Here is a 15384-nt window from a genome sequence, read left to right on the forward strand (position 1 = left end):
AGTTTGGAGGCTGTTGGAATAATCCATGCCAGAGATGATAGTGGTTCAGACAAAATGGTAGCAGTGGAGAGAGTGAGAAGTGCTTTGGTTCTGGTTCTAAGTTGAAGATAGAACTAGTAAGATTTCTTAATCTGTGCATGCAGGGAGTGAAAGAGAGGGAGCTGTCACAGATTCCTTACTTCAATGTTGTTTTGTCTGAGCAATTGGAAAGTGGAGTTTCCTTCCTTCAGTGAAGTCGTTAGCTGAGGGTGATCATGAAGGAGGAGGCTCTGGTGATTTGGAGCTAGAGAAAGTGAGAAGTCGAGTGAGTAAATGGACAGGGAAGTACATTATAATGTTTATTTGTAGAGTACTATGTAATCCTCAGAGAGCACATGAGTTGGTTTTGCTCTGTGAATATTATATTTGAAACATTAATAATTAAACTTTGAAACAAAGCAGAGCTCTTTTTGGATAAAATCTGTGTTAAGCAGCCCTTGAACTACTTAATTTAATCTTGTATCTTTTTATTTTGCAGAAAAACTACGGGCAAGCTGATGAAGATTGTAGGCATGGTATGTTTAAAAATGGGACTGTTTTCTACTTTGAAAATTTTGAGTTATTTAAATGAGCAATGTTTAAGATTTGATTTTTTTATATGCTAATTTCAGGAGAGATTATATCTTATTTTTATTTTTATTTTTTTATTTTATTTTATTTTTTTTTAAAGATTTTATTTATTTATTTGAGAGAGAGAGAATGAGAGACAGAGAGCACGAGAGGGAAGAGGGCAGAGGGAGAAGCAGACCCCCTGCTGAGCAGGGAGCCCGATGTGGGACTCGATCCCGGGACTCCAGGATCATGACCTGAGCCGAAGGCAGTCGCTTAACCAACTGAGCCACCCAGGCGCCCGAGATTATATTTTAAACACCCCACCTTACAGTGATGACTAGTAACTAATTTAGATGACACCTTCCTTGCCTTGACGGGTGTACACTTGAACATTGTTCCTAGTCACGAGTGAGAACATTGATAGTGTCCTTTTCACGTTTGTGTATTTTCAGTCAATAAGAGCCAAATTTTAAGAACTGTAACACACATTGATTAAATGTTAAGCTTGGGTCAATTGAAATGCTTGCTTGTTCTTCCTAAAATGTTTTTATCCCTTCAGTAGATTTCCCTTAGAGAGGAGAGACTGTCTAGGGTGCTCCTTGGTGCTTTTCCCTGTTTTCTTTGGGCGAGAAATTAATTAAAAAGATTCTTGCTCTTTGGGTACTCATAGAATAGGAATCCTTTTCTTCGTGATTGCTGCCAGTTCACTGGAATGAATTGAGTGAGTGGGAGAAGGGGTTCAGCGTGCATTCTCACACACCCTTGGTGGGATTTTTTGCACAGCTCAGTGATTTGAGTACTGTAATGTGTCATTTATCCAGAATTTGGGGGAGGGGTGCTGAGGTGTTAAACAGAAGTTAGAAGCTTTTTATTACGCTTTTGTATCAGAACTTTTGAAAGTATTAACTGTTCTTGTTGTAAACCTTAAAAACTATTACTCCTGTGGCATATTGGACATAACCATTCATTGAAGAATGTGAACCTCCTTTAATAAAATCTTTACTACCTGTGGACATTTAAAGTTACCCATAAGCCAGATAATAGTAAGTCAGATGATATAGAGAAATATGAAGAAGGGAATCATTTCCCCTTTTTAGCCCATCTGAAGAAATCCCTGTTACTAGTTTGCTGGATCTTTAGTACCTTTTTCCATAGTGACAAACACAAATGCTTATAATAATGTAGATAGGGGTTTTCCTTTAAAAATTAAAAAAGATTTATATGATCACTACAAAGCATATTTCTTCCATACCAACAGATCATGGATATCTTTCTAAGTTCTACCACTTCCAATTACTGCTTAATATTCCATACTATAAATGTTTCATATTGGGCATTCAGGTGGTTCTAGTTTTCTAGTTTGTTCATTATAATCCATCCTGTAATAAAAATATATTCTTTCTTACTGTTGTTTGTTTCTGTAGGATAGTCTTGAAAGTTGGATGTTTAGGTGAAGGAGTTGTTTTTTCCTTTTTTTTTTTTTTTTTTAAGACGTATTTAGGGGCACCTGGGTGGCTTAGTCAGTTAAGTGTCTGCCTCTGGCTCAGGTCATGATCTCAGGGTCCTGGGATCGAGCCCCACATCGGGCTCCCTGCTCCTCAGGAAGCCTGCTTCTCTCCCTCTCCCACTCCCCCTGCTTGTGTTCCCTCTCTCGCTGTGTCTCTCTCTGTCAAATAAATAAATAAAATAAAAAATAAAAAAAATTTAAAAAGAGACATATTTATTTTTAGAGAGAGTGAGAGAGGGAGAGCGGGGGTGGGGGTAGGGACTGGGGCAGAGGGAGAGGGAGAGAGAATCTCAAGCAGACTCCCTCTTGAGCATGAACCTGGCCTTGAGCTCATGACCTGAGCCGAAATCAAGAGTTGGACACTTAACTGACTTTGCCACTCAGGCGCTCCTGGGTGAAGGAGTTTTAAAAGTTGGATATCTGGCTTAAAATTATATGTGTGTGTGTGTGTGTGTGTGTGTGTGTGTGTGTGTGTGTATTTTAAAGATTTATTTAAAATTTTTTTTAAAGATTTACTTAAATTTTTTTTTAAAGATTTATTTATTTGACAGTGTGTGCACGCACACGCAGGGGGAGCTGCAGGCAGAGGGAGAGGGAGAAGCAGGCTCCCCACTGAGAGGGAGCTCGATGCGGGACTCGATCCCACAACCCCGGGATCGTGACCCGAGCCCAAGGCAGATGCTCAACTGACTGAGCTACCCAGGTGCCCCTATATGCTTACAGTTTTTTGTTAAAGTTTTTATTTATTTATTTGACAGTGAGTGAGAGAGAGAGAGAGAGGGAGAGAGCACAAGCAGGGGGAGCAGCAGAGGGAGAGGGAGAAGCAGACTCCCCACTGAGCAAGGAGCCCGATGTGGGGCTCGATCCCAGCACCCTGGGATCATGACCTGAGCCAAAGGCAGATGCTTAATGACTGAGCCACCCAGGTGCCCGAATATATGCTTACAGTTTTAACAGACATTGTCAGATTCGTTTCTGATGCACGCACGCAGCAGCAGTACATGAGAATGCCTGTGCCCCATAATCTCAGTAACACTGGAACCTGTCAGTCTTGACATTTTGCCAATCTCATGTGTGAGAAATGGACCCTCTTTCTTCACTTTTCACTCCCTTGAGTAGTAGTGAGGTTGGTACAGTCTTCTCATTTTGGAGACGTACAAAGTCCCAGAAGGTTAAATGACTTGTGAAAAATCACAGGAGAGTAAATGCTGTTAGTGAAGGAGCATATGGAATATTTTTCTGTTGTTTTACTTAGCTTTTTACAGTTAGATACTGTTTTACAACTACTGAATTGCTAAAATAAATGTTTAACCAGGAACCTTTTGGGAGTGATGGATATGTTCATTACCTGTATTGTGATGATAGTAACATGGTGTATACATATGTGCAAACTTACCAAATTTATACATTAATTATATGCAGTGTTTTGTATACCAACTGTACCTCTATGATGTTGGGGAAAAAAAAGTTTAACTAATGTCTAGCATAAAGTTCTAATGAAATAAGTATACTCTTGTGTTGGTGGAGTATGAGGGAGAATGCAGCATGGTAATATGTTTATACCCTTTGACCCATTAATCTCATTTCTGGGATGCTTTCCCAAGTAAATAATCCAAAAGAAGGAAGAAATTGTATGTGGACTGGTGTTCATTGCAGTGCTACGTGTAAAAGTGAAAAATCAGCTTCTAGTAAGGGAGGACTTCTTTAAATTCTGTGCATTCCTCGTTACCATTTAGGTGATATGGAAGAACATGGAAAACGCTTACTTAAATGCAAAAGCAGTGTATATAAAGTTGTTTATTTGAAATAGATATTTGGGAATATTGGCCAAGTTTATATGTATGTATTGCTAGTTGTAGAGTTTTGCTATTAGATGAATTTTTTTTTCTTCTCAACTTTTGGTAATCTTAATGTAAGAGAAAATACCATGGTTAGGCAGTGAGTTAGTAATAAAAAGCAAGTCAAGAATCTCAGCCTGTTAATTATTATACTGCTTTGTAATGCTGGAGAGCTATGGAATGGCTCCTGTCCTACTGGCCCCAACCTTAGGTTTGCATTTTCCATACCGTATTGTTTTGACGTCTGTTCCCTTACTGTCAGGCTGTCAGCTTGCATTTCTTGCAATGCTCAACATGCCTCATTGTAACTACCTTCTCCCTCTTTTCCATTTGCTGCTTCTGACTTTCTGATTTCACTTTCTCAGGCAGGGTTAAGATATCAGACAGGCAGTCGTTGTTACAGAATTAAAAAACTTTAAAAGTGTTTTTTGTTAATGAAGAAATTACAATATTTTCCTGTAGGAAAATAGATGTTTTTAATAAACATTCATATTCTCAAAACTTAGATTGTAAGATTTTACCGTATTCATTTTTTTTTTTTTCTTTATTTATTTGAGAGAGAGAGAACACATGAGAGGGGATAGGGTCAGAGGACGAAGCAGACTCCCTGCTGAGCAGGGAGCCCGATGCGGGACTCGATCCAGGGACTCCAGGATCATGACCCGAGCCGAAGGCAGTCGCTTAACCAACTGAGCCACCCAGGCGCCCTACCGTATTCATTTTTTTTCTGAGATATTTGAAAATAATGACGGGCATCATGATAATTAATCCCTAAATACGTTAGTATGCATCTTCAAAAATAAGGCCATAATTGCATAATCACAGTTTTTTTTATTAACCAAATAAAATTGACAGTGATTCTCTAATATTACCTAAAACCCAGTCTATAATCAAATTTACTTGGTTGTCCCCAAAATGTTTTTTATGGCTGATTTCTTTCAAGCCAGGAACTAATTAGAATCACAAAGTTTAAAGTTGGAATTTTATTTCAAAAAGAGTAAATAGACTGTGAGTAAGGACTTGAAGGGATCTTTTTTTTTTTTTTTTTTAAAGATTTTATTTATTTAATTGACAGAGACAGCGAGAGAGGGAACACAAGCAGGGGGAGTGGGAGAGGGAGAAGCAGGCTTCCCGCTGAGCAGAGAGCCTGACACTGCGCTTGATCCCAGGACCCTGGGATCATGACCTGAGCCAAAGGCAGTTGCTTAACCAACTGAGCTACCCAGGGGCTCCAGGACTTGAAGGGATCTTAAAAATTAACTACATAGGCTTTAAGTTCATGGACCTTGGTTCTCAGTTTGGTGTTGTGCTGTAGGTCGTGATAGTTGTCACACTCGTGAGCACTGGATAAATGAGGTGGGCAACTCTGTTTTCATTATCTGAACCTAAGTTGTATTTGGCATAACAGGAACATTTTCCTGAAATAATTATTTTCCTCTGCGTTTGAAATATTGATTATATAGGAAACTTAGAGTTTTTACATTAACAAAATAGAATAACACTGTATTTTAACTAACTGGAATTAAAACTAAGACTTAAAAAATAACAAAATAGAATGAGATAAATGGCAAAACTGAAATCAAAAGAAAATATTACCAACTAAAGGAGTATTGTGCTACATGTAGTATGTAGATCAAACTCAGTCATCATAAACATCAATGAATATTTTTCATAAGGCTGCCAGATTTTTAAACCCTAGCTGAGAATGTCATTATTATTTTTTAAGTACTGTCTGTACCCAATGTGGGGCTCAAACTGACAACCCTGAGATCAAGATTTGCATGCTCTACTGACTGAGCCAGCCGGGTGCCCGGTCATTAATTTTTTTTCAACTGATGTATAGTTGACACACAATGTTACATTGGTTTCAGGTGTATGTAGGATAGTGATTCAACAGGTTTATACATCATGCTGTGCTCACCACAAGTGTTGCTGCCATCTGTCACCGTGCAACCCTATTACAGTTCCACTGACTGTATTCTCTGTGCTGCACCTTTCATCCCCGTGACCTATTCATTCCGTAACTGGAAAGCTGGAGTGTAGCTCCCACACCCCTCCACCCGTTTTGCCCATCTCCTCTCACCCCCCGACCCTCTGGCAACCATCAGTTTGTACTGTGTATTTAAGAGTCTGTTTCTGCTTTTGTTTATTTGTTGTTTTTTAGATTCCACATGTAAGTGAAATCATATGGTATTTGTCTTTCTCTGATTCATTTCACCTAGCATAATACTGTCTAGGTCCATCCATGTTGTCACAAATGGCAAGATCCCATTCTTTTTCATGGCTGAGTAATATTCCATAGTGTGCGCTACATCTTTTTTTTTTTTTAAGATTTTTTATTAATTTATTTGACAGAGAGAGAGACAGCGAGAGAGGGAACACAAGCAGGGGTAGTGGGAGAGGGAGAAGCAGGCTCCCCACTGAGCAGGGAGCCCGATGTGGGGCTCGATCCCAGGACCCTGGGATCATGACCTGAGCCCGAAGGCAGCTGCTTAACCGACTGAGCCACCCAGGCGCCCTGCATCTTTTTTTTCTAAAAGATTTTATTTATTTATTTTAGAGTGAGAGAGCGCTTGTGAGCGAGAAGGGGGCGAGGGGCAGAAGGAGAGAAAGAGGGAAAGAATCCTCATGTGGGGCTCGATCTCACGACCCTGAAATCAGGACCTGAGCCGAAATCAAGAGTCAGATACTTAACTGACTGAGCCACGTAGGAACCCTTGTACTACATTATCATCATCATCTTCTTTTTTCTTTTTTTTAAGATTTTATTTATTTGAGAGAGAGAGAACAAGCAGAGGGGAGAGAGTCAGAGGGAGAGGGAGAAGCAGGCTCCTTGCTGATGAGGGGGCCCGATGCAGGGCATGATCTTAGGACTCTGAGATCATGACTTGAACTGAAGGCGGATGCTTAACCCACTGAGCCACCCAGGCGCCCCTGCATCTACTTAATCTATTCATCCATCAGTGGACGCTTAGGTTGCTTCCATATGTTGGCTATTGTAAATAATGCTGCAATAAACTTAGGAGTGCATATATTTTTTCAAATTAGTGTTTTCATTTTCTTTGGGTAAATAGCCAGTAGTGGAATTACTGGATTGTATGGTATTTCTTAATTTTTTGAGGAACCTCCACGCTGTTTCCCACAGTGGCTGCACTAATTTGCATTTCTACCAACAGGGCACAAGGGTTCCTTTTTCTCCACATCCTCACCAACACTTATTATTTTTTGTCTTTTTGATTGTAGCCATTCTGACAGGTATGAGGTGATATTTCACTGCAGTTTTGATTTGCATTTCCCTGATGATTAGTGATGTTGAACATCTTTTCATGTGTCTGTTGCCCATCTTTATGTCTTCGGAAAGATGTCTATTCAGGTCCTCTGCCCATTTTTTAATCGGGTTGTTTATTTTCTTGGTGTTGAGTTGTATAAGTTCTTTTTATATTTTGGGTATCAACCCCTTTTTGGATGTATTATTTGCATATATCTTCTCCCATTATAGTTTGTCTTTTTTTTTTTTTTTTAAAGATATTTATTTATTTGAGAGAGAGAATGAGAGAGAGAGAGCATGAGGGGGGGAGGGTCAGAGGGAGAAGCAGACTCCCCGCTGAGCAGGGAGCCCGATGCGGGACTGGATCCCGGGACTCCAGGATCATGACCTGAGCCGAAGGCAGTCGCTTAACCAACTGAGCCACCCACGTGCCCCATAGTTTGTCTTTTTGTTTTGTTGATGGTTTCCCTTGCTGTGCAAAGGCTTTTTATTTTGGTGTAGTCCCAGTAGTTTATTTTTGCTTTTGTTTCCCTTGCCTGAGGAGACATATCTAAAAAAATGTTGCTAAGGCCAGTGTCAGAGAGATTACTGCCTGTGTTTTCTTCCAAGAGTTTTATGGTTTCAGTTCTTATATTTAGGTATTTAATCTGTTTTGAGTTTATTTTTGTGTATGGTGTAAGAAAGTGGTCCAGTTTCATTCTTTTGCATGTAGCTGTCCAGTTTTCCCAACACCATTTATTGAAGAGCCTGTTTTCTCCATTGAATAATTATTGCCTTGTTTGTTGTAGATTGAAAATTTTGGAAAAATATCTTGATTAGGCTTAGCTTTTCTTTCTTTTCTTTAAAGATTTATTTATTTTAGAGAGCAAGAGAGAGAAGGGGGGGCAGGAGCAGAGGGAGAGAATCCTCAAGTAAACTCCTCGCTGAGCACAGAGCCTGACTTAAGGTTCGATCCCAGGACCCTGAGATCATGATCTGAGCTGAAACCAAGAGTCGTACATCCAACCGACCGAGCCACCCAGTCGCCCCAGCTTAGCTTTTCAATGAAAGATTTTAGAGATAACTAAGGACTTGATGAAAGAAATAACCTAATATAGTGATGTCACTGAAAAAAATACAGTTACACTCAACATTTACTGTGTTTAAGGCTTATTTTATTTTATTTTATTTTATTTTATTTTTTTTTTTAAGATTTTATTTATTTATTTGAGAGAGAGAGAATGAGAGAGAGAGCACATGAGAGGGGGGAGGGTCAGAGGGAGGAGCAGACTCCCTGCAGAGCAGGGAGCCCGATGCGGGACTCGATCCAGGGACTCCAGGATCATGACCTGAGCCGAAGGCAGTCGCTTAACCAACTGAGCCACCCAGGCGCCCTAAGGCTTATTTTAAATCACCTTTCTCATTGCATGTAATTCTTTACAAGTAAGGGGAATTAAATTTTAATTGTTGATTGTCTCCTTTTGGTAGCCAGAGGCTATCAGACCCTAAGAGAGGCTATTTTGTTGAAATAGTTGAATGAATATTCCTTTTTTTAAAAAGAAAATTTTATTTATTTGAGAGAGAGAGCATGAGAGAAAGAGAGAGCACAAGCGGGGGAGAGGTGGAGGCAGAGGGAGAAGCAGACACCCCACTGAGCAGGGAGCCTGATATGGGACTCGATCCCAGGACCCTGGGATCATGACCTGAGCTGAAGGCAGACGCTTAACCGACTGAGCCACCCAGGTGCCCCTGAAATTGTCATTCTTCTCATTTCATCTTCTAGACAGTTTCTATACGCCCAGTGATCTTAAGGACCTTATTGGCCCAATTCAGTGGCTTAACCGACTGAGCCACCCAGGTGCCCTAAATATTCCTTTAATATTACTTAGTTTCTAGTCTAAAACATTTCAAGTAAGATGTATTACAAAAACTGAAGAATGAGAAGGGACGGAGACCTGAATATAGCAACAGAGGTAAGGTGTTAGGTCTCCTCCTTAGTAACTCCCAATAGACAGGAAGGAGCTGTTCAGTTTGGGAATAGTTGTGTGCTCACAGTAAAATCTCACAGATAGTTGGTGGGAAGAGAATTTTTCTGCAAGGCATTGTAACATTTTTACAATGCTCAAGATTAGATTATATTTTTAATGTCCTCTCTTTTGGCAAGTTCATTATTATAGCTAAGGCAAGTTTAATAATACACAGGGTTGTACTTTATTTTCTTTCAAGCTTTTTCAAGATATTACAGATAATAAGGGACCAGGTTGGCAATATCGCAATTTAATTTTGTTATATGATGCAATAGCAGGAGAGCTTTTTATCTATAAATGTTGACTTTTTTTTTTTTTTTTTGATAGTTCTTCATATGGGATCCTATTAGGCGAACTGAGTTGCATTTTAGGGCAACAGTTGGCATAAAGTATATCAGTACTGATTCTTGTCTAAAAAAGGGAGAGAGAGAAAAAAAGGAAACATAATTTTGACAAATATTCAGGCCTTCAAACATAAATGTAATGCAAGAACTTTTGCAAAATAAAATTTGGCAAATACCTTGTACAGAACCAAAGATCTGTGAGAGGTGTTTTTGTAAACTATCATGTGATTTAATACTCTTTAAACATGACATAATCACCTGAGGTTGAAATATTCTTAGATTTTTTTTTTGTTTCCCTGAAACATTCTTTAATGCTTGACAGCTAGTTTCTTAATATTCCAATTGCTGAAAAGGAATTAGGATATTTCCTTCGCAGTTCTCAATACTGCTGTATAATTTTTAGAAGGGGAAGGTAACATCTAGGGAACTCTTATGAGGAGACTGTGCTAGATACTTTACATAATTAACACAATTAATCTTTACCACGACCTTATTAGGTAGCTTCTGTCACCTCCATTTTACAGGGGAGGAAGCAGGCTTAGCGAATGTAAGTAGTCCAGCCCTTAGTAGGACTATCGTTTCTTCTTTAAAGCATTTTATTATTCAATCCTTACAACAAATTTATATGTGTTTCTATTTTACAGATGATCACACTGAGGGCCAGAGAGATAAAGTGATTTGCCAAAGGTCATATCTGAATAGTTTTAGGAATAGTAAGAGCTGAGGGAGATGTGGGCTTACTGGGGAATTTTATAAGATGTTCAAGACATTCTTAATGATACTCTATTGGAGTTAATCACTTACTGGAATTATCCGGGGACAGTTGAGTAGATCTGTAATGTGGATGGAGTGAGACAACAGGTTGTCCCAAACTAAAAGTAATTGAATAAAACCTTCTTAAATACAGAGAGACTGCAACTTTCAATTTAGTAATCTGCTTCAATAAAGGATATATACATAAAGATGTTTATTGCATTGTTAGTTTCGATAGTTAAAAATTGGGATTGTTCTGGAGCTAGGGAGTAGTTAAATAAATTGATGTATCCACTTGATGGAACGCCATATGGCAATAACACAATAAGCATAAACACTCTGAGAACCATGGAAGTTACTGAATGTGCCAAGGGAAAACAAAGCAGAATACAAACTATTGTATTTATATCAGTTACAATCATGTAAAAATTATGTAAATATTGATAAAAATTGGAAGAGAAAATGAATAAGTGAAGACAGTCTGTTTAGTTGAGTGATGAACTTATGGGGAATTTTTATGTAGAATTTTATTAGTGTTCTTGTAATGTTATTTATGTAATGGAAAAATTGAACAACATAATGAAAGGATATGTTCAGTACAACTAAAATAAATACATTATGAACAGACCCAGTGGACTTTAAATATGCAGTATATTATACTGATACTTACACATTTCCTTGGAAATAATTAGAAAAAAATGCAATTTCCAAACTATTTTCTCTCAGCAAATTATTTTCTTGCAAAGGAAGCTAAAGTGTGTACAAACTAAAAATAGAATCTTGGACTTAGCAGTGAAGAGAAAGATACAGATTGTTTTACTAGGTGAGCCATTAGCAGTTGCTGTGAGAAATCATCTCAAATGACATGGCATAAAAATGAGTATATTCTGTGTTTTTAGAAATATGTGCTCCTGTGATTGTATTAAGTCTGTAAACACTTGCAAACAATTAGGTTAGCATTTTCTGTGGCCATGTGACAATTAGGTTCTTAGTTAATCTTGCTGTTTTTGATAAAAGCTAACTCTTAGCTGCTTAGGAATACCACATGTTGAGATTTGCAGCTTCTATTCTTTTGCATTTTAATGGTACTGGATCTCTTGTTTCACTGTTAAAAATGTGGAACTTTATTCAGAAAATATCTTTGCAGTTAATAGCCCTCCTTTACCCAGAATTATAGGCTGACTGGTATTTTTCACTGGAGAGAGAGCTTTAAGATGAACTCTTCTTCCTGTGACTTTGATGTGATCCTACCTGGCTGTAGGCTGCTAGTGGGTTAGATATGTGGATTCCACCATGTTTTTTCTTGTCTTTATGTATGTCTTGGACAGAACTGAAACATCACTGCTTTCTACTAGTACTTGAAGTTAATTCTTTTAGTGTGTAAGAATTCATCTTTGTGATAGTGTGCTAATATTATAATCAAGAAAAATGTGCATCTAATGTTACATGGTTAATGCTGGCTGTTCTTTCCTGACAGTGCTGGGAGAAGGCCTGGCCAAGGGAGATGGTGCCTTTCAGGCAGTGCTTTGCTGCATGCAGCTGAAAGGAAAGCTTCAACTGGTATCCAACATTCTTGCCAAGTCACTGACAGGAGAGTCCCTGGTACGTTGATGAGCTCTAATTCTGAATGTGTGAAAATGGATTCATTCATTTGACTCCTTAAGCATATTGTGGGGGAAAGGTAATTAAGTTTGCATTTTTCCTTTTACTTCCTTTTATTAGAGATCAAAGTTCGTGAGTATCTTTAGATACTCATTTCTCTTCAACAACCTGATGTTTAATCACTGGGTTCTTATGGTTTGTGATAATATATATAAGAATAGCAGGTACTTTTTAGAACTTTGAAAGTATAGGATAACTAAATGATTTTCTTTAAAGATGTCATTTAGGGACGCCTGGGTGGCTCAGTCGGTTGAGCGTCTGCCTTCTGCCCAGGTCATGATCCCAGGGTTCTGGGATCGATCCCTGCGTCGGGCTCCCTGCTCGGCGGGGAGCCTGCTTCCCCCTCTCCCTCTACCTGCTGCTCCCCCTGCTTGTGCTCTCTGTCTCTCTCTAATAAATAAAATCTTAAAAAAAAAAAATAAAGATGTCATTTAATAGAACCTGGGAATATGTTTGGGTTTTAATTAATTAATTATTTTTGTGAGTAAAGCGATAGAAGTTTATTCAGTGAAGATCCAGAAAAAGCTCTCAAGAGTGAGAGGGGTCCTGACATGGTTGCGCTATTTATTTTTTAAGCAAGGTCTAGGTCCAATGTGGGGCTTAAACTCAAAACCTTGAGATCAAGAGTGTGCTCTACCAACTGAGCCAGCCAGGTGCACTCCTTATTTTTGGGGTTTATTTATTTATTTATTTACTATTATTTATTTATTTGAGAGAAAGAGAGAGAGAGGGAGTGAGTGTGAGAGAGTAGGAGCAGGGGGCGGGGAGTGGGGAGGAGCAGAGGGAGAAGCAGACTCCCTGCTGAGTAGGGAGCCCAACATCGGGCTCGATCCCAGGGTCCTGGGATCATGACCTGAGCCGAAGGCAGACATTTAACCGACTGAACCACCCAGGCACCCGTATGGTTTTGGGTTTTAAAATGCTCCTGTGGACATATGATTGTATAGGGTTCTTAAGTCCAGTCATTTATTTTATAAAATGTTTAAAGTTACCTAAACTAAGTAGTAATTACTTCTGTTTCTGAAGATGTTATCGGTGTAAATTAATATTCCGCTCTCACCACTCTGATGGAATGATCTAATTCTATTCAGATTTTGGAATAATTTTTTGTATGTAGCATTTAATTTTCTGGAGTTTTTTTTGGTTTTGGTTGAGATAATTGAGGGACTACCTTTTGGAACTTTAGAATTGGCAATCTATAGAAATGAGAAGAAAAGATGTTAAAACTTTTTTCACCAGTTGGTTACTGTTATAAAATTTGTGGATATTTCTGAGGAATCAGTGGAAAACAGGAAAAGCCAGAAAGTATTTGTATACTTTGCTATATAGCATGAATTCCGTGCACCTTAGTCTTCTGAGTCGATGTAAACTGTGAAAATCTGGAGTGTTTTCACTGCAAATAAATATATTTGGTTGGGGAAAAAAAGAAATTAGGAAAGTACTTGGTATACTGCTGAGTGTTATGTAATGACCCACCTCGGGGTAATTTAGTCATTTTCTGAGGGATTACTGTACAGTGAATTATTTAATTGGTTTAACATTGTGTGTGTTTGTTTTTTTTTAAAGATTTATTTATTTATTTTAGAGAGAGTGAGAGAAAGCACGGGGAGGGGCAGAGGGAGGAAAGAGAGATTCTCCAGCAGACTCCCCGCTGAGTGCGGAGCCCCATGCAGCGCTCTGTCTCACCACCCTGAGATCACGACCTCAGCCGAAACCAAGAGTCGGATGCTTAACCGACTGTGCCACCCGGGCACCCTGGTTTAATAATTGGTTTTTGATTTCACCAAATTTACAAGTGAATATAAAGCTAAACTGTATTACTAATATAGCAAAATTGGATAGCTATTTAGTTCTAAATAGACGATAAAGAATCTATCTCTTCTTTATTTTATTTTTTTTAAAGATTTTATTTATTTGACACAGAGAGACAGCGAGAGAGGAAACACAAGCAGGGGGAGTGGGAGAGGGAGAAGCAGGCTCCTCGCTGAGCAGGAAGCCCGATGCGGGGCTCGATCCTAGGACCCTGGGATCATGACCTGAGCCAAAGGCAGACGCTTAACGACTGAGCCACCCAGGCGCCCCTCTTCTTTATTATTAAGATAATTCTATCCTTAAGGAAGTTTTTAGTATAAGTTAAGCATATTACACAGTTTTACCTGTTGGGTTTTTTAATTTAAAACTAGGAAGAAGTATTTGCTTTTAAATCTCAAGTGAAATTTGAATTTCAGAAGAGTGACTATTTTGCCTGTTTTCCTTCAACTGCTTTATTAATGAGCTATCTTTAAAGTGCAATGATCATCTTATGTTAATCTGAATCATGGATAACTGATTGAGTTCACCATTTTGTAAATATAAGCCCATTAGTTTTTGGGGGGAAAGCTCAAAATAAGTGTAGGTTTATTTTTCTCTTTGCATATCCTATCTTGCTTTTCAGCGACACCCGTTGTGAATATTTTATTGAATTGATTCTAAACTCTTACACAAGGTGAATAAAGTGTTTTAGGCCACACTGTGTATTTTGTCCTTCTTACAGATGATTAGCTTTATTATCATCATTAATGGTAGTGGGATGGGAGATGAGGATAGCATTGTCCTTTTATAGATAAACCTTAGAAACAGTGGAGGAATTGAGTTATGCCCGCATAGCAAAGAACTAATATACTAACTGGGTTTTGCCTTTTTCATCCACCCTTTTCAGAATGGGATGGTAACAAAGGATTTGACAAGACTAAAAACACTTCTCACAGAAACAGAGGTAAGACTATTTCAGTGGATCTCTTTGGAAAGAGTTTAATTCAATCTGGCTATAGTAAGTGTTCTGTATTAATATTGGAAAATCTTTGGGCATCAGCCAAGAAAGCAAGGCTGTTAAGGTGGGGTAGTGGAACTTCTGGCCTTCTTTTCTAACCCATCTTGGTCCCATCCCAGGAACCTTGCTTCTTCTCATGTCTCCCCTGCACCCTAGGTCTTCTGTTCCTAATTCTTGTTAGCGGTCTCTAGCCAGATGGTTGGAAAGTGGAAAGATGATTGGGAAATTTTAGTGTTTAATTACATCTGGCTGTTAGAAAATATACTGTCCTTAAAAATGAGATATCCCTCAAGCCTTCTTTTTAAAGCAACTAAAGAGGTCTGTGATTTAAGGACTGTTTTTAGAGAATGGAGTTTAGGAGGTGGAAATAATGTGTATCAGGGTAACTGGTGAACAGAAACGTGCTCTGGTGAAGCACTTGAAGGGCACATGGAAGGCCAGGGGACAGCAGTGGCATGGAACAGGCCCATAGCTTTGTAAGTTTCAAGTTTCTGTTCCTCATACAGGCATATAAAAGTATTTTTATTTAGATGTCTCTTTTTAAAAACAGCTATTTTTGTCAGCTTTTATTATAAATGGAAGCCTTGTAAAGTGATTGGTTGGTGT

At 38.7% G+C, this 15384-nt stretch overlaps 1 protein-coding gene across 4 annotated transcripts in view; it reads left to right on the forward strand.

Moving 5' to 3' along the window:
• The window catches only part of HELZ (helicase with zinc finger), a 160346-nt gene that overhangs the window by 29312 nt on the left and 115650 nt on the right, over positions 1–15384 (forward strand). For all 4 annotated transcript variants that reach the window (XM_078065955.1, XM_078065954.1, XM_078065957.1 and 1 more), the window contains 3 exons: positions 518–554; positions 11785–11909; positions 14668–14724. In XM_078065955.1, coding sequence (XP_077922081.1) covers positions 518–554; positions 11785–11909; positions 14668–14724 — 219 coding nt within the window. The remainder of the gene's footprint in view (positions 1–517; positions 555–11784; positions 11910–14667; positions 14725–15384) is intronic.

The sequence above is a fragment of the Halichoerus grypus genome, chromosome 2 (genome assembly GCF_964656455.1).
Source record: "Halichoerus grypus chromosome 2, mHalGry1.hap1.1, whole genome shotgun sequence".
Taxonomy (NCBI): domain Eukaryota; kingdom Metazoa; phylum Chordata; class Mammalia; order Carnivora; family Phocidae; genus Halichoerus; species Halichoerus grypus.